The sequence below is a fragment of the Symsagittifera roscoffensis genome, chromosome 1 (genome assembly GCF_963678635.1).
Source record: "Symsagittifera roscoffensis chromosome 1, txSymRosc1.1, whole genome shotgun sequence".
In the NCBI taxonomy this organism is placed as follows: domain Eukaryota; kingdom Metazoa; phylum Xenacoelomorpha; order Acoela; family Convolutidae; genus Symsagittifera; species Symsagittifera roscoffensis.
This window is the reverse complement of record NC_087062.1, coordinates 78,340,231-78,367,195: the sequence shown is the minus strand read 5'-3', so window position 1 is coordinate 78,367,195 and position 26,965 is coordinate 78,340,231. Positions and strand designations below refer to the sequence as shown.

Sequence of the window (26,965 nt, the reverse complement as noted above, 5' to 3'; positions counted from 1 at the left end):
TGACAGATGCCTTCGAAGGGTATGCGACTCAGGTTAGCTTTGGTATCTTGTAAGACTTCAAATTATTTTGTAGTAAAAAAAACTTCGGCTTATCGTTTGACCCAAGGATATGATTTTGTATTTACAAGAAATTTTCGTTCAATTACACTTGTATTTTGAAATTCGCCTCTCGAACAGTAGCGGCCTAAATAATTTGAACTAAGAATTCAATCTAGTCGATGACATATAAATTTCAAGTTCATTGATGAATGTGGAAATGCATCAAGCCAAAAGCAGGACACACAAGATGGATCTGGCACAAAACGTGTGAAGACATTTGATATAACATATTTTTTTACTACACCGCGTCTTCCTTCTGTTCTTCCGCAGACTTTTCTCGTCCAGTGTTCTTCATCCGGTCTTTGACCTCGGAGAACCAACTTCACCCTGTATTCGAAGTGTCACTGTCAATTTTGATCATAGATTTGATGTCATCAGGCCAACTAGGATCCACCATGCTTTGCAAACTACTCAATATCTCTTTGTGTTTCAGTGCTATTGCACAGTCCCCGATTGAAATCAGCTTCATTTGAGATAAGAGAAGTCTCACACATCCCCAATGCTGTTTTTGAAGGCCCTTAAACGCATGCAAAAAATATCCAAGGTGTAACCCGAGCCTGCGTTGTTTTCATGATAAAGCTAAGACTTTAACAGGGGCAGATCTAGCCTTTTTCTGAGAGGGGAGAACGAGGATTGAAAAAAATGTTAACAAAATATTCAAAGATTTACAAAAACCAAAAACGGAATTAAACAAAACTTTTTATTTTTGTAGCGACATATCTGTCGTTGACAGCCTCGAATTTAACTTCCACGTCTTTCTGGACGTGAAAAAGCGCCAGATCGAGAGTAGATCCTCTTGTATGTTGGAGTGGATATAAGTTTTAATAGCATATATCTCGAAAAAGAGCGCTCAGCACCACAGACCGTCATGGGGAGGGTAGCACTGATTTAGAGCAAAGCTAAAACTAGTGGCCTTGTGAAAACTTGTGGCATCTCAGGGCAGCTGCTAAAAATTCAGTTATATCGTTACACGGGGAAAACATCATATGTTTTTTCAAGCTTCGATCTCGCTGGTGAATTTACCATCGGGAAGCAGTCCTTCATATACAACTGGATCAGATCACGGGGCAACAGCTTGCAAACTTAGGCAAATGAATAAGCTGCACTATTAAGCGTTCCTCGAGGTTCATGAGAACAAACTCAAGAAAGGGCAGGTAAACGGTTTGTCGGAAGTGGTCATAATCCCGACTTTGTAGATTCGACTTTCGGAGAACAGACAGTATAGTATAAATACATAAAAAGATGACCGGAGATGATTTTTTTGACAAAAAAGCTGCCAATCGAAACAATCTTTTAATGGAATTAGCTTTATATAAACTATGAATGCCCTCCTAATCAAAAAATTAAAATTCAGCTGTTTGATAGAAAATTGATTTTCCAAAAATGCAGTTCAACTACCTTTTAATAAGTTTCTATTTATAATTATACAGAGACCTAGAAAACCTCGAGGGAACAGGCTTACTATCACAGATTGGCAGCAAAACAAGGTATAATCAACAATTGAATTTGAGAGCGATATGAGAGTATTAAACCAACTTCTATCTATATAGAATTGTTGTGATATCTTGTGATATGACATCGCGTGACATCTTGACATATCCAATCAGGCCGTAAATTAATCCGAAAAATAAGAATTGACTTCTCTAAAAAAGGAGAAGTCTTTTTTCCAAAATTTCACTCTTTTCATATTGAGTAACGCATAATATCCTAGACTAGTCCGGAGTTTCAATTTTACCATGTATAATAGGACTTTTGCTGATAATAATATCAGTATTCTTCTCCTAGCTCAAAAACCTTGATAAATTGTCTTGCTGTGGTTTCAAGCTTCACGCTTTCTACTTTCTTTGAACCAAACCTCAAGTAACTACTCTGAAACTTCTTAATTTTACGTGATTCTCAACTCATGTTTACTCCATTAATCTAAAGAGCTTTTAATTTTAGGATGAGATCGAGATTCATTTTTTTCAGCTTAATCTCTTTCCCTTTAAATCATTGTTCATCATCAGGTCCTCAATTTGCTCACTAAAAATCCCAATCTTTCTCTGCAAAAATAGGACTTAATTAATCCTAAAAGATTCTTCTAGACTCGATCAACACTTGATTTTGCTCAATTTTTAAATCCTATAATTTTACCAAAAAATCTTCGCTCAATTTAATTGTCAACAGTCCCATTTCCTTGTTCAATACAAAACTTTTGATCAAATATTACTTAAGCTCCTCATCTAGTAAGTTTTGATTAACAACAAAATCTGAAATCGCTGGTACATAGACACAACCACTCCTTGAACTTTTAGGTAATTCCCTTGAAGAGTAAACTCAACTCGCCCTTGTCCTAAAACATTAGACTCAGTTTGTTAGTAAATTCAACAGTTTCAGTAAAGTTTTTGTTCAATTCAACAATTAAATTTTCATCCTTCGTAAAACTGCAAGTTGCGCCGGAATCTATAAGTAAGTCAACCTCAACTCTATCTGCGGAAATGTAACAACTTAAAAATATTTTATTTAGTTCCGCCACAATTTGCTCATCCCTTACAACTTTTCTACTAAATCAATCTTACTATCCCTAGCTATCTGTTCTAAATCTAAGCATCTGAAACATTTCAGAGAAGGTCTATCACTGGATGACTGATTAGTTTTATTCGCTAACTATGATATATAATGAGCTGTTATGTGTCCTGTCTTGTTGCACCTGAAACAAGTTTATGTTTTTAAAAGAAACGAATGTTTCGTCTCCTCCTTTTCATATGATCACTTTCACAGTTTATCAAATTCTTTATACTGGCACTCAAATTCTTATCATCTTTACCAAAAAATAACAAAAAAACTTGGCTCCTTTAAAACGCCCTAAGGGATGATTGACACAACCGTGTTTTTTGATAAACCCTTGTCTACTTAATCGAAATTAATTTTAATTCTTTAGCTCTCGTAACACAGCCGGCTACACTCTCATTCTAAGCTTTCAGTCTAATCGAGGCTAATTCTGAAATGAATTAAGGCAGTCGGGGTCTCTCAAGGCTTCGAAACCTTTCACACAAAACTTCCCAAGCTTCACTTCATTTGCCTTTATGTGCTCTAAAAAAAAACAGATTTCTTTAAAAATCTAAACCTTCTACTAATTCATACCAACATACATTTCAATTTCATCAAAAAACGCACTTTTACAAATGCCTTTCTCTCTGTTTAGCAGTAGCAATAGCTCTAACACAGGGTAGAAAATCTTTTTCGTCTACTTCATTCATTGAAACTTCATTCAACTCATAATGAAAACTCTAGCCTTAGTTGTTCTGCTAAGTACAAAAAAAATCATCTTTTCTTGAAAACCCTATCCTCTCAGACTCATACTTTTTTAAATATAAAATGTATTGCTCAGAACAAATATCCGTGTTACCACGTACTTTTCAATGACGAAAACTCAACCTATTTTATATCAGCAAACTTATCGAAGCGCATAATTTAAGTGAGCGAGTAAGTATTTACCTAAGTTTGATCCAAAACCTAAGCGAATGTGTACCGAATAACGCATCACCAACTCAGGAAAACTAAAGTTCCTTCACAGACTTCATACGTAGCATCAAATATTATCAATATCAAATTTTTGAAGAGTTTCTGAAGTGGAACTTTTATTCTGTAAATCAGGTTGAACTTCAGATTACGCAGCGACAGATTAGTAGTAGTAGTAGTAGTAGTAGTAGTAGTAGTAGTAGTAGTAGTAGTAGTAGTAGTAGTATAGGATTTAGAGCATCTGCTCTAGGGTTTTCACCCCATTACGATCTCCCCAGCAAAAGCAAAAAACTACAGATGTATTAAACACCAGATCTTTCGTCCTTTCTCTCGCTCTCTCTTTCTCTCTTTTTTTCTCTCTCTCTCTCTCTCTCGATGTCTCTCTCGTTGTGTCTATCATGTTCACTAAGACTTTGATTTTTTGCTCGGTTGTCTTTATCTCTGTCACCAATTCACAGCAAACTCTGTTAAAATTTTTGTTATGTGAAACACTTTTGACTTCTGACAGATATTTCAGCAACTGCGTCTTAAACCTATCACAGCTTGGCAGCAGAAAAAGATATAACCATAAGTTGAATGAAAGAGCGATATGACAGTAGTAAATCTATTTCTATATACATGAAGACTCAACCGCGTGTTGAGACCTCGTATCGTGATATGAAATCACACGATACCTCGTGACATCGTACGTTAACCAATCCTGTTCTTAATTTGGATCAAAAATTAGGAAGTGACTTTTCACACAATACCGAAGCTTCACTTCGCAAATACTAGCGAAAAACAGCATAGAGAAGCTCTAAAAAAGGTTTAAATAAACCTTGAAAAAACCTTTGATTAGAGATCGAATCAAACCAGCGACCTGTAGATTAGAATCATCGCATCTGCGCCACGGTTGCCTAACAACAGACAAACACACGTCATCAATTAAGCAGAGAACCGATGTTATCAACCTGTTAAAGCTAAACAGCAGAAACGCTTCCAAATGAGAACTCTAATTTGCGACTTCGTTGGAAAATATACACTGAATTCATTATATAACAGTAGATTCGTCAAATAACACTACGACCGCTAGTTCGCATATTTAAACAGAGAGATGCAGATAGATTTCGTAAACACAAGCAAGAAAACGAAAAAAAAAATGAAAAAACAAAAAGTATAAAAACCTCGAATTACTAATTATTCTGCTACGTCTAGGATACAATATGCGACCTCGAGGTTATGAGTCACACGCACTAACCACTGTACCAAAGACGCTCAAAAATTACAAACACTAGCCTCAAAAAACGCAGAGAACAGATGCTATGAAAAGTCCATTGCTACAGATCGTGATAATGGCAAAAGTGCCACAAAATACGTGAAAAGTTTTAATGAACACTTTTATTTGCGAGTTTAGTTGAAAAAGGAAGGTTCGTACTAATACACAACGCTCGCAAGCTTGCTAATGTTATTAAAATATAGATGAAGGTACCGCTTAAAAACAGAAGTAAATGTCAAACACAGCGTCGAAGCGGAGGTTCACACAACTTGCGATAAACATCAACAAAAAATTTGAAAAAAACAGAGGTTGAATAAAAACTAGGTGAACCAAATTTTTTTTATATCTCGATAGCAAACAACTAGGAGCCCAACTAAAGCTGATGGCAACTGCTGAATAATGAATGAGTTTGCTATAATGATGCGACACGAGAAGTGTTATTTCAAAATCTGGACTTTGCCCAAATTCTAAGAGTAGAAAAAGTTCGAGACAAGAATTTTTCCCAAGTAGACAAAAACTCTCATACAAAAAACATGAGGACACCGCTTCTGCAGGAACAATTATCGCAACCTGCTCTTTCAATAGAACTTTTCATCTCGTGTTTCATTGGGTAAATTTTTCAATTCAAAAAGTTTTTAAAAAACGGTCAAAAGTTCCAAAAAACAGGTAAAAAATCTTTATTTTTTTTCTACTACAGGCAGGTTGCGGCCGCGCAAGCAGAGAATATTCCCAAAACCGGGTTTCTCGATTAAAAACAACCACGGAATTGGCCCGGTATTTTTTGCGTAAAGTCAAAAAGTCGAAGAAAAACAGTCAAATTTTCAAAACTTTGCCTTGTTTGAAGGACAACTTTTTCTCGAACAGACTGAGTATATCCATTTAAAAAAGGTAGGTATTTAAACATCTGTTTTTCAGATTTATCATATAACATCAGTTTTGGCAGGATAGCTAGCGAGAAAAGTCTAACAAACGGTCAACAAAAAATATGACAATTCCGTGATTCATAGCTTTGTGAGACAAAATTGGGCGTTAACACTTATGCAAAAGAGATTCACATTACCTGTGAATTCGAATGAACCTAAAATCTCGGAAATGGGGCGTAGTTCTCGGGAAAAAAACGGTCAAAAAATCAAAATTTTTCGGAGGGCCATAACTTTACGTGACGAAAAATTAGGCGTAGCCGCTTATGCAGGGGAGGCTTTGAGCGTTTCAAAACCATCTTAGTTTTTAGTTTCAATTTTATTAATTGAAACTAAAAAGTAAGATCTGTGAGAGGTAGTTTTCGAGCAAACGAAAAAATTAAAAACATGGGACAAATATTCACCAACAGACTTTTTCGAAGGCTGCAGACACAGAGATCAAGTGAAAAGAGACTTTAGAGTAAGTGGCTTTTCCACTACTACTACTTTTTTTAAAACCCAGTAGTAATTTTCGAGAAAAACTGAAATTTTCTCAAAAAGAGAAAAAATTCCAAAACGAAAAACAAATGAAATTTTTGCAAGTGAAAAATTTTTACAAAACGAAAAAAAAAAATGAAATTAAAACCAGCAGAAACTTCTGAGAAACTTTTTTTTTTGCAATTTAAACAAACAAGTTGGTAAACATACAACCGACTTGAAGCGTCTGGATGGGAGTGTTAAAATTGTGTTTCCCTTGTAACGACCCAAAATTAGGTCATTAAGCCGATTAAAAAAAGCCGAAATAATTTGGGCCGAGGAACTTTTTGAGCAAAATGATAATAAAAAAGGAAATACAAATTCAAGGTAAGTAAAAATAAAAATTGTAGGGGTAAATCAAACACTATAAGCAACATGAAAAACAAAATGCGCGCAGCAAAAAATTAACGATTCCAAGACGTGACAACTGAGCCGACAACAGATAAGCAAACAAATAATTGGGCGACACTTATATTTGAAAGATGAAAACTCCCGTTTGAAAAAAAAAACTGGTCAGATTCGAGCCCAGGAAACTCAGCCGAAAACGCTAAGAAATTTGAATAGATTGTGAAACAAGGTACCTAGAGATGAGTCCAGACGTCAGATGGGTCCTGTGAACAGAGTTTTTTACGGGGAAAAAGTTAAGTACCCGATTGCAATACCCTTGCATATTGCAAAGGTAATTATAGAAAAGTAGATATATGGTTAATTGCTAAACGGTTATCTCAAATCAGTAACCACTACGGCAAGTAGGGGGCGGATCTACAATTGATCGAAAAATCAGCTGACGAATTTTTGAAAAAATCAGTCAAAAACGCGTGCTCCCGCTGAAATTAAATTATTTTGGCAGAAAAACACCTTGGAAAAATTTTATGGTATGTGGACATAAAATTGATGCTATCAAATATGGAAAAATTGTGCTGTCAGATTGTCCCTGAGCCTCCCTATATATTATCCCTCCCTTGTTATTTGTAACTAATTCTTGTAGCTTGAGTTCTTCCACTCCTCGCTCAAAAAACACCTATTGAACTATGAACCCTGCTTAAGCTGGAAAAACATGTTTGATATTTTTATTTAGATTGCATTGTACTGATGCGAGATGAAATGCGGTAACTTACAAAATTTAAAAAATTAGACTTTACCCAAAACCTTAATTGTTTCTCTACAAAATAAGGTATTAGCCACTTAGGTAGGAGAGATGCCTGCTACTCATACTTTCAATTGAACTCATTTTCAAATTTGGCAGGGTAGATTTCAAGAATAATGGAAAATTTTCAGCAGCGAAGACAAAAAATTTATTCGAATATTTATGATCCCACTAGCTTTTTTAAAGTACAAAAGCTATGCGCTTTAAAGAGAATTAAAGCTTTTATTGTAATATTAAATGCAGCTGTTCACGCCGTGGACTGCACAGTATAGAACAATTACTTCGACTAGGATGCAAAATGATACTTTGCTAACGCATCGAAAAAATTAACGGTCGTATATCCTTGTTTGTTCCGATCACCCCAGCCAATTTCAAATACATCATAGAAAGCTCGCAAGGAACCGAGCGTGGGATAATTATAAAGCCTTTTCATGCGCGACTATGATTGTCTGTATTGAAAAAACAATGATACAATTTTTTGTCGTTTACAGAAGAAATTAGAGAAAGACTGAAAGGAATGTGTTTAAGGGCTGCCCTTCAAATTTAGTTTAACTACAATTCGAACAACACTTACTACTCAATCCATCATTCTTTTCACCTATCTCCTTTTTTCTAGAAAAAAAACAAGATGAGAAATGAAACTTTTTTGATTCTAATTTTTAAAATTTCTCTTTGCAAAAGGGACTTTTTTCTTCAATCAGAATGGTAGGAGCTTTCTGTGCTAATTCCACAGCAATCGGTTAACCTTTTTTTACCAAGGAGATGAGCCAAAAGTCAAAATGTCTGAGTATTCGTAAATTCATTTACTAAGTTACTAAATGGAAATTAAATTAGCTCGAAGCTGAATCAGCTTCACAACCTTTTGAGGATGCTGAAACTTTTAGTCAATCTTATCGAACTGTTTATTAGGACTTTTTAGCGCCAAGATAACCTTTCGAACGAGAAGTGGAGGTAGCAGAACCTTCAAAATTCTTTTATTTAATCGGTTAGCGTGAAACGTGAACTAAATCGATCTCATCCAAGTTCTCAATGAAATGGGAGTTTCAATCTTTTGATAATCGAAGACTAATTTGACCCCATTTACTGACGATTGTAATTATATCACTTTTCTGAAAGAAAAGGTAGAAAACAGATTTCAATTAAAATTTCCTGTTTGAAGCTAAACAAAAAATGAACTAACTATTTCCAATGCTGTCCGACCATCCGAGTCTTTAAGGAAAATATCACAAAATGTGCGTTTGTCGCCATTACGTCCTGTGTTGCTGTAATTGGTCACCACCTCCTGCACATTAGGATAGGAACAAAAACTCAATAGCAGTTGAACTACTTTTTCATGATCAGAAAAAACGGCTCGATGGAGAGGCGTGGCATGGGTTGATTTCGTAATTGCATTTACATTCGCGCCAGACTTCAAAAGCAAATGCACCATTTGGGTGTTTCCAGATCTAGAGGCGTAGTGCTAAAACAAACATAAAAACAAATTTATCGTTCTTTTATGGGAATAAAACAATAGAAAAACCAACAATTAATAACGAATCAACAATAACAACGAAACAATTAGTGCAACCAAACACGTATGCAGTAGGAGTTCGACCTCTGAGGCCATACAAATAAATCAAAAATCAAAAATATTATGCCCGATGCTTCCTGTGAACTCAGATTTAATAAGAAATTAATGTTGACGACCATGGTGTTCATCCAAGAGTTTTTTTGGTGTTCTTCCAATTTGCGATTTTTTCGGATAAATATTGTAAAAAATAAACAAATTGTTGTCTTCTTGACAACAAATTTATTTATTTTTATTATATTTAGTTTGCAGTACTTGCCTCGAGATATTCACACAATGTTTGTGAACTGAATACACAAGAACCAAATTGACAAAGCTAACCCAATTTGAGAAAACTGGACCATTCCCCTGGGAAGTCTGATAATTAAATTCCATTTTCAAAATTAGAACTCGATCACATTTTTCGTGATTTTTACTTTTGATAATGGAGTTTGCCTTCTTTTTATCAAAAGAAATGAACTGAACTTAGAAAGAAATCAAACGCCAAACCATGATAAAGCCAATTTGAGACTGAAAAAATTTTATTCCTAGAAAAAAAATAAAAAACAAAAACTGACTTTCCTAGAAAAAAAATGAAAAACAAAAACTGGCCCCACTCATTACCACCACACTACTGGACCGAATATTTCCATGAAAATTACCTTCATTAAAAAGCAAGCTATCAAATGATTTAGTTACGCTAATTAACTAGAAAAAAGTCGATATTCCAATTTGATAGCTCTTGCTTATCGCAAGCGTAATCATTACTGTTTCGATAATTCAAAATTACGAAACATGAAATTGGAGGAGGTGCTATTCAAACATGAGTGACCATGCTAAAATTTAAGAAAAGCGAAATTCATTAAAAGTGCAACTTGAACTGAGAAACCAAAATTCAAGACCTTCAGTATCAAAGACCCTATATTCAAAGCTTCCACGAATTTGGCAATGAAGGAAAACTATTCGTCAACATACATGCATGAAACCAATTGTTTCTATTTTGTAATCACCTGAAAACTTGGATAGAAAATTGTTGGCAGCTTGAAATGAGCGCGAATCAGAACAAAACATTATCAACCGATCTGAGAAATGAAAGCATCTCAAGCCTTACACACATCTTTTGCAAGAAAGTTTTGGAAAAAACAAGCGTCAAAATTATCGTTATATCAAAATATGTAGCAATTAAAATGTTGGAAAAGTGGTCATGCACCCAAGGAAACAAAAAGAAACCTTTTTTTAAAACTGAAATCATAAACGTTTTTCACGAAAAAAATCACATTAGTAAAAAAAAAAAATAATGACGTACTTTTTGAAAAAATATCAACTCTCGAACTGAGAAAAAAAGCCCTGAAGACTGTTTGAGTTTCTAGAACAATTATTGATTCAAACTTTTTGATTAAATTAACCCAATTTAAGAAAACTGGATCGAAATGAAAAAACTTCTAATTCGCTGGGAAATTTGATGATTAATTCCACTTTCGAAACTAAAAGTTGATCAAGTTTTAGCGACCTTAACGCTTTCGCTGTTCATAAGTGGAGTTTTCCCTCTTGTTAACAAAGAAACAAACTGAACTTAACAAGAAAAAAATCAATTCGCGAAAAAAAAACCACTTAGAGCCTGAACAAATTTTAAAACTTTTCCTGAAAAAAACTCCATATACAACCACGGCCAGCAAAAAGATAAATCATTCTTTATTCACACACATTTTACACTATGAGATAATCATTTGAATGCAAAAAATTTCCAAATCAGCTTTCAAACGGCTTCTACGAAGTAATTATTTAGATGAGCAGCAAAAAAAAAACAGACAGAACTTCACAAAAAGTTATACGGGAAAATGAACCAACAAAAACTTCAGGTGAAAAATTTGGCTGCTATTTAATCAGGTGTGTTTCAGACCTATGTCCGAAACACATCTGATTAAATAGCAGCCAAGAAAAACAGAAAACCAAAAAAAAACTCGACAATGACTAATTAGGAAATTACAGTCCAACTGCTGATAGAACAATCTAGCTTTGTCTAGAAAAATCTCAGACGTTAAATGTACGCCGTCAGCGAACTCTCAAAAATTATGACACAAATATTGAACCCGCAAACTGAAACTTAACACAGAGCGACGAATGATACCGCGAAAAACAATGTAGAAAAACATTGTAAAAAATAAACAAATTGTTGTCTTCTTGACAACAAATTTATTTATTTTTATTATATTTAGTTTGCAGTACTTGCCTCGAGATATTCAGACAATGTTTGTGAACTGAATACACAAGAAGCAAAATAAGAAAAAATATTTATCCAAGAACAAGAGTATAAATGACATAACAATATACTGAAAGTAGGAAACCCTTGGAAAGGGTAAATAACGAGACCAGCTGATCTGCTCTAATTCTACCAATGGAACTTAACAAGAGATTAGAGATTTGGTTTCAAACCACCTAAAAAATGATAATTACTATTAACATATTTTGGCTATCCGAGAGAAAGAAAAAACTCGCAACTATGGGGATCGAACATCAGCCATCGGCACGAAAGTCACACTTATCACCGCAAGACCAACATTTCCTTTAAATTACTTATACCGAATACACTACTATAAATAAATATTTTTTATCTACTAACCCCCCTCTTTCCTCCCATGCAATGATGTTGACTCTAGGCTATGGCCAGTTAAGAACATATGAAATAATAACTATTTCATCATTTAGAAGAAAATTATTCCAAAAATAGTGTACAATTGAAAAATAGCGATAGCATATAAACTTTTAAACAAACAGCTAACCAACGACATCCTTTTCTGTTGCTTCAGAAGTCGGAATATTGCCGGTAAATACTAATTTAGCATCATTTGACATAGTGCTTTCAACTATTTCATGATACTGCTTAGCAGACACCAGTTGAGCCGAAAAAAAAGATTTTATGAAAAAATTTTCAGTCCCCTAAAAAGCTGTATAGGTTGGAAAGAAGAGAGTCCATACTATCACACAAGCTTTGCTTGTGTAAATAGTAAGTTAACCTCTGCCGGCATCAGCCAAATAAAATTATGACATTTGTTTTTGAAAATTCGACCCTCTTCGAGAAAAACCCAGATCCGCCCAACTCATTGATTCAAGATGACACCGACTTACCAAAGCTGTATATCCGTAGCTGTCCGTAATATTCACGATATCCTCATTTTTACTGTTAGCCGTCTGTCTTTTTTCAATGATCTTTTTCAATCTCTCAAAATCATTAGAAGCCGCAGCCCCACATATACTTCTTTCAAAACTTAGTTCATCCAATGTTTGTGCAAAAGAGTCACTTCTCATGTGATCGCAGCAGAAACCATTATGGCTGTGTGAACTCGACATGGGATCCTCGCATTAAATCGAAAACTAGGCAGCGACCATGTTCAGTTAAAATTCGTTAAATGTCAAATGATCTAAGCTCTAAGCTCTCGTACGTTTTCTCTGTATTATAAGTTTTGCCGCACAATGAAATTGCCTAATCCAAATCTTGCGACCACTAAATCACTCATTAGCACTGTCAGAGACTGTCAGGTTGAATCCACGTTCTAACAAAACTGTAAATTCATAAAAATAATAAATTAGAGAAAAGATATTTCAAAGTCATTTTCCAAACATCCTCCAAAAAGCGAATGCGACAGACATGATGACTCCTATTGCACTAAAGATTAGTGTGGTCTGGTATTTGAGGTTCTCCATCTTGTTCCTGTCCAGCTGCGCACCAAGATCAGCTGCTTTGATCTCGATATGGTTGGAGAGACGGCTAACCTCTTTGTCCAGTTCCGTCAAGGCGGACTTGGTCCAGCTCTTATGTAGATTAAAGTCCAACTGCAAGTCATTCCGAATCTAAACAAAGGAGGAAACAACTGTTGAGAGGAAACAACTTTTGAGAGGAAACAACTGTTGAGAGGATCCAATATAAATTTAAAGTCACTTTTTTCGGGTTGTCACACGTGTCTTCACACTAAATCAACGATTTTTCAATCAAAGCAGTTTTTATCTTCCAAACTTAAGACTAAATCTTGAAGAAGTTTTATTTCTCAAGAGATGCGGGTTATTAACAATTAAGTAGTATTTATTAAGAACAAATACCTCTAAGATGACAACCAACGAACCCACTTGAGTTCCACACTTTAAGGAGGATGCCCTTTAAGCAAAATCGACACGAACAAACATAATATTCAATTTAACCGCAAGTAAGAAAATTAATGCAAAAACTGATGAGTTGTAAATAGTTTGGTAACAATTATTCAAACCAGTCCTAAATTTGATATTCTCGCATTAAAACTCTTAAGGTTAGCAGTTCAATTCAATGACTAGTCGTCTGAGCATTCCGGTCGAGTATACTTTTGATTATGTCATAGCATTAAAAAAATTCATAGAACAACGTTAAAAAACATTTTTGGTTCTGAAACTCGCTTGTCGCAAGCCAGGTCTATTCAAGTTTCTTCAACTTGTTTACCTATTCGGTTACCACTTCTAATAACTGCGCGATGTTTCTATAGCCTCCATAACACACGCAGGGCAGGATGGAGGCTTTTTAAAATCCAGGGTGTTTTTGACACATTTTGGATATTAACTCTGGCTAACGGTATTTTCAAAAGCCCTTTTTTCGATAATCTGGTAATTCAATCATAAACAATGAATTGAAAAAAAAATTAAGTAAACGATCTCTCGTATGCATTTTGCCCAAAGATTGGAACAAAAACTTCAATATTGTGTAAGCACTCAACTCATAATCAGATAAGACTCCTTCCCTGCCTCTTCCTTGATTTTTCATAAAAATATGGCACGGATTATCTTCTTCTAAAAATTGAGGATGCGTAAAAAGGCATTGTAGCTTACACAGCCATAAATAAGGACACAGTATTGAATGATAGACATACCTTTTGAATCCTAGTAACACAGAAACGCCCTCCGAGGAACAATGCCTAATTTCTAAAAAAAAATCCGCATTAACGACGCAACTTTTTGCATGTACAGATTCGATGTGCTGAAGAAAATTAAATTGTGAATCCAGCATTAATCTTGAATATTTGCAAGTTTTTTTTCTGGCGTTTTTCTAATTATCAAAAAAACTGGAACGCTAGGAGCGCTTCTGTTTGTTTTTATCACAATTACTGTTTTTTTCTTCAAAATTGATACTTAATTTATTTGCCTTTAACCACTGACACTTTTTCTCCATATCGTAATTGATTTCTCCAATTCCACAATTGGAACAACCGGAACTTCAATGATAGCTTTGTTAGGTCCATGCATACAACCTTTCATCAAAAACTGTCATCCAACAATTGAACAGAGAAAAAGAATTGTTCAGAGAATTGTAAAGTCCCATATCTCAAAATTATTTTAGCGCTGCTTAAAAAGGCTAGAAAAAATCAGTTTTTCATTGAACATCTGATCAGCTCATGAATAATTTTACTGGATGCAAGCTCGATTTGTATAATACTGATGTCATCAAATCCGTAGATGTCCTTCTTTTCAACTGATCAATACTATCAATGATTTCTTCTCCATAACAAGGCAAAATGCAAATTTAATTTTTTGATTCGATTGATACATCAAACAACGTTTGAGGTTTAACGGAACTTAAGTTTTTGCCGATGCTGGCGGAAAAAGATCAGTTCAGTGTTCGTATCATCTTCAGAAGTAATCTTGCATCCATTGTTATCTAACAATTCGCCAATGGCTTGATTATTTCTGATTTTTCCTTCAATTGTATTTAAAACCCTATCAATTTGTCTCGAGTCAACGTTACATTTTGCAAACTTTTTGTAGTGGACCTTAGATTTAGTTCTCTTCAGTTCTTTTTCGCTAATGGCTTAAGCCGATGGATACGACAATTCTTGGATTTAAATTCTTAGACAATTTTTAAGATTGAATTTTATTTGCGCTCCGTCTGAAATTACTAATTTGAGAATTAAAGGTAGACCTGATCCTTCCCTTCTAGAACCTAGCATATTTCACTCGATTTAATTCTTTGGAGTTGGTTGGTCTATACGGTATTTGACATTTTGACTTGTTATTGTCCAACCCCCATAACTCGAACTATATTTCGTCATCAAAGACAACCCTGCAAAAAAACTGGTTACACCACAGAGTTTATCTATAGACATTTGATGAACAGGAAATAAGAAGGGCCTGTGGTCTTTTTGCATCTTTACACTATAGGTCCGGGCAGGCTGAAAAATAAATTAGTTCAAAAAGTAAGACCTGAAAAAGTTGAACAAAGATCAATCAACTTTTGGTACCGCTGCTTTATTATCGGACGTTAAATTGTCACAAATAATGCACTAAATTTCACACCTCAGACGGAATAAGTATTTCCTAATCATATTAGGTTTTCTCCAGGCTGTCAACTTCAGCTTTCTTCCTGCAGGATACATTAGAATTAGATTATCAAACTGAGGCTTGAAAATGTCAAAAACGACATGGAAATCGCTCGAAAACATGGTTCGCATCACCAACAATTTCGCAAAGAAATTGTAAATAATCACGGTTGGATAAAAAATTTAGCTAGCAATCAGGGAGCTGCAGAGAAAAATTTTTTTTGTCTTCTTTTCTGCCAATTCTTATGCGGTCTACTACGGTTCCGGTACATACACGTACCTGACTAGGTTTTTATTTTCCCTTTTAGGAAGAAAAAACTAATATGAGGGCATAGCTGAGATGTTTAGCTTTTCAACTAACATTTTACTGCTTGTGGTTTTTTTACGGCGAACTTTTGGCACTCAGAACACTTCTCTGTCGCCCTCTTATTAAATGGCCAAACGGCGCCCTAAAAACTATTTTTTATCTTGCTATTGTCTAAAGAGTGTCATCTATCATATGCCAAATTTTCAACCGTGAATCTTTGTTGGCTACAGAGAAAACGGCACAAACGTGAAAAATTTTTGTTCATTTTCTCGCTTGAAAACTAAATGTCCCGTGATGTACCAACAATCAATTATTTGCATTTTTGTTCAGCTCCCCAAAACTAATATGTCCCGTGATGTACCAACAATCAATTATTTGCATTTGTGTTCAGCTAACTCCACAAAAACCTCCCCGACAACTAATTGCATCCTCATGTCATTGTATCAGTTCAACACGCGTGACCAAACTAAAACTGATAAGTTTTTCAGCCACAGGCTGATTCAAAAATCAAAATTGATATGAAACTACTAAGAGAAATAATATTAACATAACTTGATTTGAATCGCAATTCCAGATTCGATGGAGCCAAAATTTCTGTGGAAGCTTAAAAATTCAGTTTGAACTTGACGTCATCTGAACTAAGTTGGCAACTGGAGTCCTCAATTAGTATACAACTGAAACGTCATCTGAACTAAGTTGGCAACTGGAGTCCTCAATTATTATACAACTGAAAATGAACTAAATAAAAATTAGAACTAGTTTTTGATCCAGCAGAGCTGCAGATTCGCTTTTACTCTTACACAATACAGCCAATTTCATGACAACTTTATGTCTTCTCGGGGATAAAAACGTCATTCGTCGCACTTTAGTAGCTAACATTTTCTGTTGAAGAAAAATAATTAAGGCCGAAAATATAGGATACAAAATAGTGCAAAAAAAATAAAACCACAAAAGAACAATCATTTTAAATAGATTCTAGACAAATACTTGATGAAAGAAAGAATTGAAAAGACAAATTCAAAAAAAACCGAAAAGCGAAGCAAAGCGGAGCTTCGAAGCATTTGAGATACAATTACAATTTGCATTACAAGATGTTGGATAGAAAATATGTCTATTTAATTTCGTTGAAAAACTAAGCTGACAACAATTACTTTAAAAAAGTCAACGGACTAAATCTGCAAAACTCCATACCTTTCTCTCACGAGGTTCATAAAATTCCTAAGCAAGCTTGAGAATCAAAGACGAAGCGGTAATAAATGCAAAAAATTTTATTCGACCCTGGAAACCAGAAAATGAAACTGTACTCTTAAAATACTTCAAGCTATAAATTTTTTAGTGTCAGAAACTTTAGAACCCATCCCTCCTAAAACAGGCAAAAGCATTCAAAAACTCACACGTTAAACTACGCAACATACGCTGATTAAATCGTTAACCAGAAAAAAAAGTGAATCTACTCAAAATTGAGTAAGTAAATTTACAAACTAAAGATCAATTGTCAATTTAACTAAATCTGTGCGAACAAAATCAATTTTGCTGCGTAAAGAAACTGTTTGAAAAGCGTATCAGATCACATCAACTGCAATTGGAAAAAAGAAAAATTAGGACGAAAACTAGAAGTCTGAGAAAAATCAAACTTTTTTCAATAAATATATTTGACAAATGAATCATTCCCTGAAATAAACTAAGAAGACGTGTTATTTGAATTGCGACACAAAAATAGAATTGTAAATTAGCAAACGTAAAAATCGGAGGCAACTAAACTCGAAAAAATTATTAATTTGTCGAAAATGATCTTAATTTTGAGGAAAATATGCCATGAGACACCATCGCGGCCGTCAAATCAGCTATCAAAAACAATTATTGAGTGGTAACTACGCCGACAATACTTAAAGACATTAGTTGAGCTATAAAATACCATTTGAGCTATAAAATTTTTAGAGTCAAAATTTTTTGCATCTATCCCTCCTGAAACAGGCGAAGCATTTAAAAACTCGCAATTGAAACTACACAACATACGCGATTAATTGGTAACCAAAAAAAGGGAAACTATTCAAAATTGAGTAAGTAAATTAACAAACTAAAGATCAATTGCCAATTTAACTATATCTGTGCGAACAAAATCAATTATGCTGTGTAAAGAAACTGTTTGAAAGCGTATCAGATCACATCAACTGCAATCGGATAAATGAAAAATTAGGACGAAAACCAGAAGTCTGAAAAAAAATCAACACTTTTTTCAAAAAATATAATTGACAAATTAATCAATCCTTCAAATGAACTAAGAAGACGTGTTATTTGAATTGCGACACAGAAATAGCATTGTAAATTAGCAGACATAAAAAAACAGAGATAACTAAACTCAGTAAAAATCGTAAGTTTGTCGCAAATGATCTTAATTTTGAGGAAAATATGCCATGAGACACCATCGCAGCCGTCATATCAGCTACAAAAACAATTGTTGAGTGGTAACTACGCCGAAAATACTCAAACAGACATCAGTTGAGCTATGAAATAACATTTGAGCTGAAAACTTTTTCTACACAGTAAAAACTCTCCGCCTGGTCTGTCTTGTTTTGAAGACGAAGCTAACGGTCCGCAGCCCGGGAAAAGGAGGAGAGAAGACGTCAGGAAGGGCATCCGGTCAGTAAGGACTTCGGTCTGCAAGCGCTCTGTAGGTGCAATTCTCCGAAAACTAATAGAAAATCAGACAGGCACCGGCCCTCAGTCCCGTGCACTTCTTAAATGTGGAGGGGGTGCTAAGAATCACACGGTTTCATCTACTAATCAAAGACGAAGCGGTAAGGAATTCAAAAAACTTAATTCGACCCTGGAAACCAGAAAATGAAACTGTATTCCTAAATAAGTTCAAGCGATAAATTTTTTAGAGTCAAATACTTTAGAATCCATCCCTTCTGAAACAGGCGATGCGATAGCACTTGAAACCTCGCACGTGAAACTACGCAACATACGCTGATTAAATCGTTGACCAAAAAATAAACATAAAAAACAATTCAACAATGAGTAGGTTAATTCACAAACTACAAAACAATTGTCAATTTAATTGAATCAGTGCGAACAAAATCAATTATGCTGTGTAAAGAAACTGTTTGAAAGCGTATCAGATCACATCAACTGCAATCGGATAAATGAAAAATTAGGACGAAAACCAGAAGTCTGAAAAAAAATCAACACTTTTTTCAAAAATTATAATTGACAAATTAATCAATCCTTCAAATGAAGTAAGAAGACGTGTTATTTGAATTGCGACACAGAAATAGCATTGTAAATTAGCAGACATAAAAAAACAGAGATAACTAAACTCAGTAAAAATCGTAAGTTTGTCGCAAATGATCTTAATTTTGAGGAAAATATGCCATGAGACACCATCGCAGCCGTCATATCAGCTACAAAAACAATTGTTGAGTGGTAACTACGCCGAAAATACTCAAACAGACATCAGTTGAGCTATGAAATAACATTTGAGCTGTAAACTTTTTCTACACAGTAAAAACTCTCCGCCTGGTCTGTCTTGTTTTGAAGACGAAGCTAACGGTCCGCAGCCCGGGAAAAGGAGGAGAGTAGACGTCAGGAAGGGCATCCGGTCAGTAAAGACTTCGGTCTGCAAGCGCTCTGTAGGTGCAATTCTCCGAAAACTAATAGAAAATCAGACAGGCACCGGCCCTCAGTCCCGTGCACTTCTTAAATGTGGAGGGGGTGCTAAGAATCTCACGGTTTCAACTACTAATCAAAGACGAAGCGGTAAGGAATGCAAAAAACTTAATTCGACCCTGGAAACCAGAAAATGAAACTGTATTCCTAAATAAGTTCAAGCGATAAATTTTTTAGAGTCAAATACTTTAGAATCCATCCCTTCTGAAACAGGCGATGCGATAGCACTTAAAACCTCGCACGTGAAACTACGCAACATACGCTGATTAAATCGTTGACCAAAAAATAAACATAAAAAACAATTCAACAATGAGTAGGTTAATTCACAAACTACAGAACAATTGTCAATTTAATTAAATCTGTGCAAACAAAATCAATTATGCTTTGTAAAGAAACTGTTTGAAAATCGTATCAGATCACATCAACTGCAAACTGAAAAAATGAAAATCAACACTTTTTTCAATAAATATATTTGAAAAATTAACCATTTCCTCAAATGAACTAAAAAGACGTGTTATTTGAATTGAGACAGAAAAATAGCATTGTAATTTAGCAGACAGATAACAAAACAGAGGCAACAAAACTCAAAAAAAATCATAAATTTGTCGCAAATGATCTTACTTTGGAAGAAAATATGCCAAGAGACACCTTCGCGGCCATTAAATCAGCTATTAAAAACAATTGCCGAGTGGTAACTAGGACGACAATACTTGAACAGACATCAGTTGAGGTCCAAAGTAACCTTTGAGCTAAAAACTTTTCTATACTGTAAAAATTCTGCGTCTGGTCTGTCTTGTTATGAAGACGGAGCTGCCGTTCCGTCTGCAAACGCTCTGTAAGTGCACTATGTTGAGGGGGAAGCGCGCGCCAAAAAAACTAGACCTTTTGGTTAAAATTTTTGAAAAAGTGCCTACAAAACTCCTTTTTTTCTAAAATTTTGGCTGCGGCGCAAAAATATTTGGCCAAAGCAGGGTCTTTTTAGTGCTTTGGGAGAATTCGGAAAATCAATTTGGTCGACCCTAAAAAAATGTTGCCCTAATTTTCGATCATCCGCCTCCGCCTCGAGAAAACTCTAGATCAACCCCTGCAATCAAGCAATCGAACCTGAATTTGCATATACCACCTGTGTTTGCGAATGATGATCTACAGTCAAGATGCTGTACATTCAAAATTATTGCATATATTACAAAAAATATTACAAAAAAAATTAGTTTTCATTCATTGATCACTCGTAGAATAAGCACCCAAAATACCTACAGATATTTTTACTCGCTCGGTTGAATTCTCATAATAAAACATCAACATTTAGAATTTAAATTGTTTGTATATTAAATGAAATATTATGAAAAGAGCACATGTTAACTAACTAGATATATTATCTATCAGAAAAATCCAAAAATTTTATCTCACGAAAGATAGAAGTTCGTAATTAAATCTACACTATATTTGTTCATAAGATCAAAGGACTCTAAAAAATTTATAGCTTGAAGTATTTTCAGAGTAAAGTTTCGTTTTCTGGTCACCAGAGTAGAATTAATATTTTTGCATTTATTACCGCTTCTTCTTTGATTAGTAGTTGAAACCGTGAGATTCGTAGCACCCCCTCCCCTTTTAAGGGGCGCATGGGACTAAGCGCCAGTAACTTTTTGACTTTCTATTAATTGTTGGAGCAGTGGCTCCAACAATTAATAGAAAGTCAAAAAGTTACTGGCGCTTAGTCCCATGCGCCCCTTAAAAGGGCAGGGGGTGCTACGAATCTCACGGTTTCAACTACTAATCAAAGAAGAAGCGGTAATAAATGCAAAAATATTAATTCTACTCTGGTAACCAGAAAACGAAACTTTACTCTGAAAATACTTCAAGCTATAAATTTTTTAGAGTCAAAAACTTATGCATCCATCCCTCCTGAAACAGGCGAAAGCATTTAAAAACTCGCACGTGAAAGTACGCAACATACGCTGATTAAATCGTTAACAAAAAAAAATAAAAAAGTGAAACTACTCAAACTTGAGTAAGTAAATTTACAATCTAATGATCAGTTTTCAATTTAACTAAATCTGTGCGAACAAAATCAATTATGCTGTGTAAGGAAACTGTTTGAAAGCGTATCAGATCACATCAACTGCAATTGGATAACTGAAAACGAGGACGAAAACCAAGAGTCTGAAAAAAATCAACACTTTTTTCAATAAAATTATTTGACAAAAAATAATCATTCCCTCAAACGAACTAAGAAGACGTGTTATTTGAATTGCGACACAGAAATAGCATTGTAAATTAGCAAACATAACAAAACGCAGGCAACTTAACTCGAAAAAAATCATAAATTTGTCGCAAATGATCTTAATTTTGAGGACAATATGCCATGAGACAACATCGTGGCCGTCAAATCAGCTATCAAAAAAAAAGGTTGAGTGGTAACTACGCCAAAAAAACTTAAACGGACATCAAATGAGCTATAAAATAACAATTGAGCCATAAATTTTTTCTACACAGTAAAAAGTCTCTGCCTGGTCTGTCTTGTTATGAAGACGAAGCTGCCGGTCCGAAGCGCGGGAAAAGGAGAAGATTAAACGTCAGGAAGGGCATCCGGTCAGGAAAGACTTCGGTCTGCAAACGCTCTGTAAGTACACTGCATTTAAAAGAAAGCCAGACAAGCACTGGCCCTAAATCACGTGAGCCCCTTAAATGTTGAGAGGGTGCTAAGAATCTCACGGTTTCAACTACTAATAGGGTTGATACTAATGCGTATAAGACGAAGAAACCCACCCTAAAAGATAAGTCGTTCCGACTAAGTTCATGGAACGTTGGCACACTTGCACAAAAATGGCTATGTATGCGATCCTCTAGAAAGAAAAAATATCCGTGCTGTCTTCAAGAAACTCGCTTCAAAGGAAACGGCAAAGAAGTTTTGGAGATGACGACCAGAAGTTTAAATTTTTCTGGCAAAAAAATGTAGAAGGACCAAATGTGTTGCAATACACATCAATGGTCGACTTGTTAAAAATGTATTGGGGATGGTTAGTGTAAACTTAAAATTTGCATTGAGGCATTCTATGTGTAATGTTGTATGTGTGTACGCACAAGCTGGTAGGGAGGTTTCGAAAAAAGATGATTTTTATTACCACTAAAAATACTATGGTCTCTCTACCTGACCAATAATACACTTTCCTGTGTGGTGATTTGAATGGGAATATTGTAGAGCGGTGCCAGGAATTTGACTGCAGGGTCGGCCCATTCACAAAATCTAGCCAACCTTAACATTTTCTTTGAAATACGTTTCGATAACAGTTACTGTACGTTTAAGAGTGGAGAAAATTCCATCCAGATTGATTACATTCTAACACGTGTCGCAGAGAAGATGAGTCAAAACTTTGAAGACTATCAAGGGCAAAGAATGTGGTACTCAACACAGACTTGTTTATCTTGAAGTTCCCGTTTACCACCGAAAGTCAAAACCAATTAGAAGAATAAAAAATCGTGGATACTAGATGAAAGAGAAAACTCAATCAACAACGAATAATCAATAAGAAAGAAGCAAGAGAAAAATCTAATACAGGCAAACTGGGAAAATTTCAAAGCAATCCATCTAGAAGAAGCAAAAACGTAAGTGCCGACACAACCAAAAAAACAGGCGAGAAAAAGAAAAAATGGTGGTGCCCCATAAAATAGGAAAAGAATCTAAAAAGAAAAAAACTTTGCTCAAAAGTGGGAAAAGTCTGGGAATAATAAAAAAGACCGGGTGATATATTGGAGACGAACACAGTCGTGAAATATGTAGTAGGTAGCTGAAGCTTAAAAAAGAATCAAGCCAAAAATGGTGTCAAGAGCTCTCAAAAACGGAGAGACGACTCGAAATGTTCCGCCTCACGAAGCAAATTTAAAATGATCAAAATGATGCGCTTGCAGCAATGTTCATAAAATAAGTAAACTCCTGAATTGTAACCATGATCTTCTCTCGCAGTGGCAAAGCTACTACTAAAATCTTTTAAATGAGACAAGACCGTTTGAAACGGAAACTATCCCCAGTGGCTGTCCCATTGGAGGAATTCACTATCCAGCAAGGGGCGCTGGCACTCAGAGAAATGAAAAGTACAAAAGCCCCGGACCAACAGCGCTAACTTGGGATATGATTAAATTTGCCTAGGAATATGAACTTGCTGGACTTTTTGAAGCCTTTAAGGAAGTCTGGGAGTCTGGTTTAATCCCTTCTGATTGGAGCGAAATCAAACTGTTCCATTTTATAAACAGAAAACGCGATTCGTTGGAATCATGGTACTACAGAGGCATCCGAACACTGAAACATGCATTACAAAATATCGAAAAAAAATTCGACATTCTTCCCAGGGAAGTAATTTTATAGGCTCTGAGACAACAGAGTTCCCAAATTTTGGTACGACTGATACTGTGTCTGTACCGTGAGTCGAAAACCGAAATTCGCCTGCCCAGGGTGGCAGAAATTACATCGAAAAGAGTGCATCAAAGATCAGCACTTAGTCCATTGTTATTTATAATAGTAATGGAAGAGCCTACGAGAAACTGTCTTCCACGGGATATATTATACGCAGATGCCCTTGTGATACTACCTGGTAGACCAAAGCAATATCCAGCTCTTTTAAAATTGCTGATATCAAAACCTCTCTGTAGGATTACAGGAAACACTTATGAAGACAGAGTTACGAGCGAAGCAGAAATTTAAATGACAGGTCCTATAGATCCGGACAAGCTAAAATTGCAGTCAAGGTTACGATGGTTCGGCTGTCCAACGAAGAGAAAATGACCATCCGCTTAAATCAACAGACCAGTGAAAAGACCAGCAGGAAAACCTAAAACCCTGGATCGATTGTAATAAAGAATACCCGAAGACTTTAAGCGTCAAACCCACAGACTGCCTTGATCGAATGGCATGGAAAAACGCGTATTATATTCAATTAAAAAGCTTGAATGCTATTTAGAATACCCTCACCTTAAAGCTGGATTTGGTCAAGCTATGTACAAGATGTACCATTGTTTACGCACTTTTCGAATGCCAAACCCCGCCGCAAAGGGAAAACGGACAATAAACGCATTAGTAGTAGTTGGCTTGCTATAAGATCCAAAACTACAGCGCGTTAATTATTCTAAGTTTTCGATATCCCATATTTTTTATTGAAAAAAAAACTATTGTTTAGAAAATTCTTCTAAATTTGAACTCAGGACAGTAACATATTTCAGATGGTATAAAAAAACTTCGTCAAAAACACTTACTTAAACAGTTTTATTAAACAAAAAAACACAAACCTTGAAAAAGACCCACCCATAAAATTTTCTTGAAGTAATTCAAATCGAGAAGAAGAAAGTTACTCTACTCCCTAAATCCTTTCAGCGCTATAAAACATTACCAACAGAATTATTTATTTCCAGAAAAACGTACAAAAACAAGAAAAATGTGAGATGAGGAACTGACTTAAGTCCATATGAAACGACATTTCGATCTAAAGTTCGTCTCCGGATTAGTAAACCCATAACCCCAAAAAGAACAAAAATACATATAAAAGACAAGGAGGGCCGGTTGCAGTATTACAGAAGGCTCCCGCCATTTTCTTAAGAAAATACATAAAAAGTTTTTTCGTATGCTTTTTTCAAGTTGTTTTTTTTGAGCGTGGTGTGATGAAGAGATATGACGGAAACCTGCAATTCAGGAATATTCGGCAGTCAAAGTAAAATAGTTAGAAATTTTTCATTTCAAAATTGGCGCTAAATAACTTTGCTGAAAAAAAAACATTTAACTTCAAGGTTGATTCAAAATCAAAAATTTCAAACGGTTTTTCAAATGGGTTTTTCTCGATCCTGTGAAAATGTTTCCAAAATATTTAAAAGTCGCCCCATTCCGATAATTATTTGTTGTACCTGATTTTGCGTGAAAAAAAAAAACTATAAAAAAAAAAAAAACCATGGGTTTAAGAGCAAGGAGATTGGACATCGAACAACTTCAAATGCATTTGCTGGTGCTAGGAGCCTTACAACAACACTCTAAGCATGTCATGGTACGAAGCCTTGGCGTAGTACTATAGCACGCAATTTTCCGTTGCCAAAAAGTAAGAGTTGTTTATCTCCGATCATCTTTCTGTAATCTTATTGCTTTAAAGGTTGAACGCGCTATTTTTCAAAAGTTGAGCAAATAGCTATTTTCCCTGATTTTAAGAGCCGATAGCAACGAAACGTGCGAGTAAAACAAACATCTTGACCTTAATTGAGACCATGTTGTGAAAAGGTTGTTCTATTTACTTTCTGTAAGTCTTCCTTGAGTATGGAGTGGAATGCGTTGATGTCGGTTGTGAGTTTCTGGTTCTCCGACCTCAGCACCTGCACAGTGCCCTTCTCCAGCAGAGCCACTTCCTTTTCCAGCTGCTCTATCCTCGCCACCTTCCGAGTCAAATCCTCAGCCAGAGAGTCCAGCTGTGAGAAGTGCTCCTCGTAGTTCACTGTACTGCTTACCACCTGCAATTCAATCACACTGACCCTCACATATATGTGGCTGAGAAGGGCAAAGGAAAAATACTAAAAATCATTTCTCCAATTGCTATCAGGAATGACAAATAATTGATGCACGAATAGCACGAAAATGTATATCTGCAGTGCTAAATTATCCGGGCAAAATGGAAACTTTAAAGACGCTCTTCTCAAATAGTGTTTTTTTTTCAAGAGAATAAAAGAAAGCTAAAAATACAAGAACTATTATGGTACTCTTTGGTAATCGGCTCGATAAATTTGATCAAAAATTGAGCAAAAACTTTAGCGGAAACCATACATAGCATAGAGTGAAGTTATTCTAACTTAAAATATGGTGCCCAACTTTGCTGGCTAATTTTCATTTCTTTGCCATATCTTTCCTTTTAACTATGGGACGGGTGTTTTATATATATATATATAAAATATGGTATCTCAACAAACACTCGCAAGTCTTCTAGTCTGATGTCATTGAAAACCCCTTCAGCCGTGATTCGGATTCCAAAAAAATCAAAGTTTTTGCTGTTCTGACTCATTTAGCGAAGAAAGGATGAAATGAATTTAGAGAACGAACAATTTACACCTTCTGCTTTCGCAGCACATAAACGACCGATTAATCTAATTTAAAGCCACTATTATAAACTGCCGCATAATCATTTCACTTTCAAAAAACATTCCAAAAAAAATCTCAAAAGCCGGCGATAGCGAAAAGCTATGTTAATAATCTGTTAATAGATTCAAATTCTATTAACAGATTAAAATTCTCTTAACCTGTCTGATATCATAGAACAATCTGTATTACAGAAAGAACTAGATATCGGACGCTCTACGCCCATTCAAATTTTAGCGACAAAATTGAATAGACCTGTATTGATTGAAGGGTGACATGTTTGAGGCGCGAAATGTTGCATTACAAAAAAATGGGGCAAAAAAAAATTAGAGAAACTTAACTCACAACTGATTTTAACTGATTGTTCATTACTTCTGCCTGTTCCTCTGAAAATCCAGCACCCACCAGTGCCTTGTGGAGGTTGTGTGTATCATAGGGCACTAAAGAGGGGTTGTTTTTGGCCAACATTTTACTGCTTTGCACTGATATACTCCGTCGTCTCAGCATTCTGGGCATCCTCGCCTTGCTCAGTGCACAGCTGCATCTATGCATGGTAGATGCACAAAACATACGG

At 35.4% G+C, this 26,965-nt stretch overlaps 2 protein-coding genes across 2 annotated transcripts in view; one reads left to right on the top strand and one right to left on the bottom strand.

Moving 5' to 3' along the window:
* Positions 1 to 517: 517 nt before the first annotated feature.
* On the bottom strand, positions 518 to 26,965 carry LOC134849900 (mitochondrial calcium uniporter regulator 1-like). Its single transcript, XM_063866550.1, has 4 exons — positions 26,737 to 26,965; positions 25,560 to 25,772; positions 12,111 to 12,833; positions 518 to 616 (listed from the first exon to the last, which is right to left on the bottom strand). Exons 1-3 carry the CDS (start codon positions 26,959 to 26,961, stop codon positions 12,591 to 12,593), a joined length of 681 nt encoding a protein of 226 aa, XP_063722620.1. The 5' UTR covers positions 26,962 to 26,965; the 3' UTR covers positions 518 to 616; positions 12,111 to 12,590.
* The window catches only part of LOC134849916 (UDP-N-acetylglucosamine transferase subunit ALG13 homolog), a 342,028-nt gene continuing 330,804 nt past the window's right edge, over positions 15,742 to 26,965 (top strand). Inside the window, exon 1 of the mRNA XM_063866551.1 lies at positions 15,742 to 15,751. The gene's annotated coding sequence lies outside the window, so the exon portion shown is untranslated. The remainder of the gene's footprint in view (positions 15,752 to 26,965) is intronic.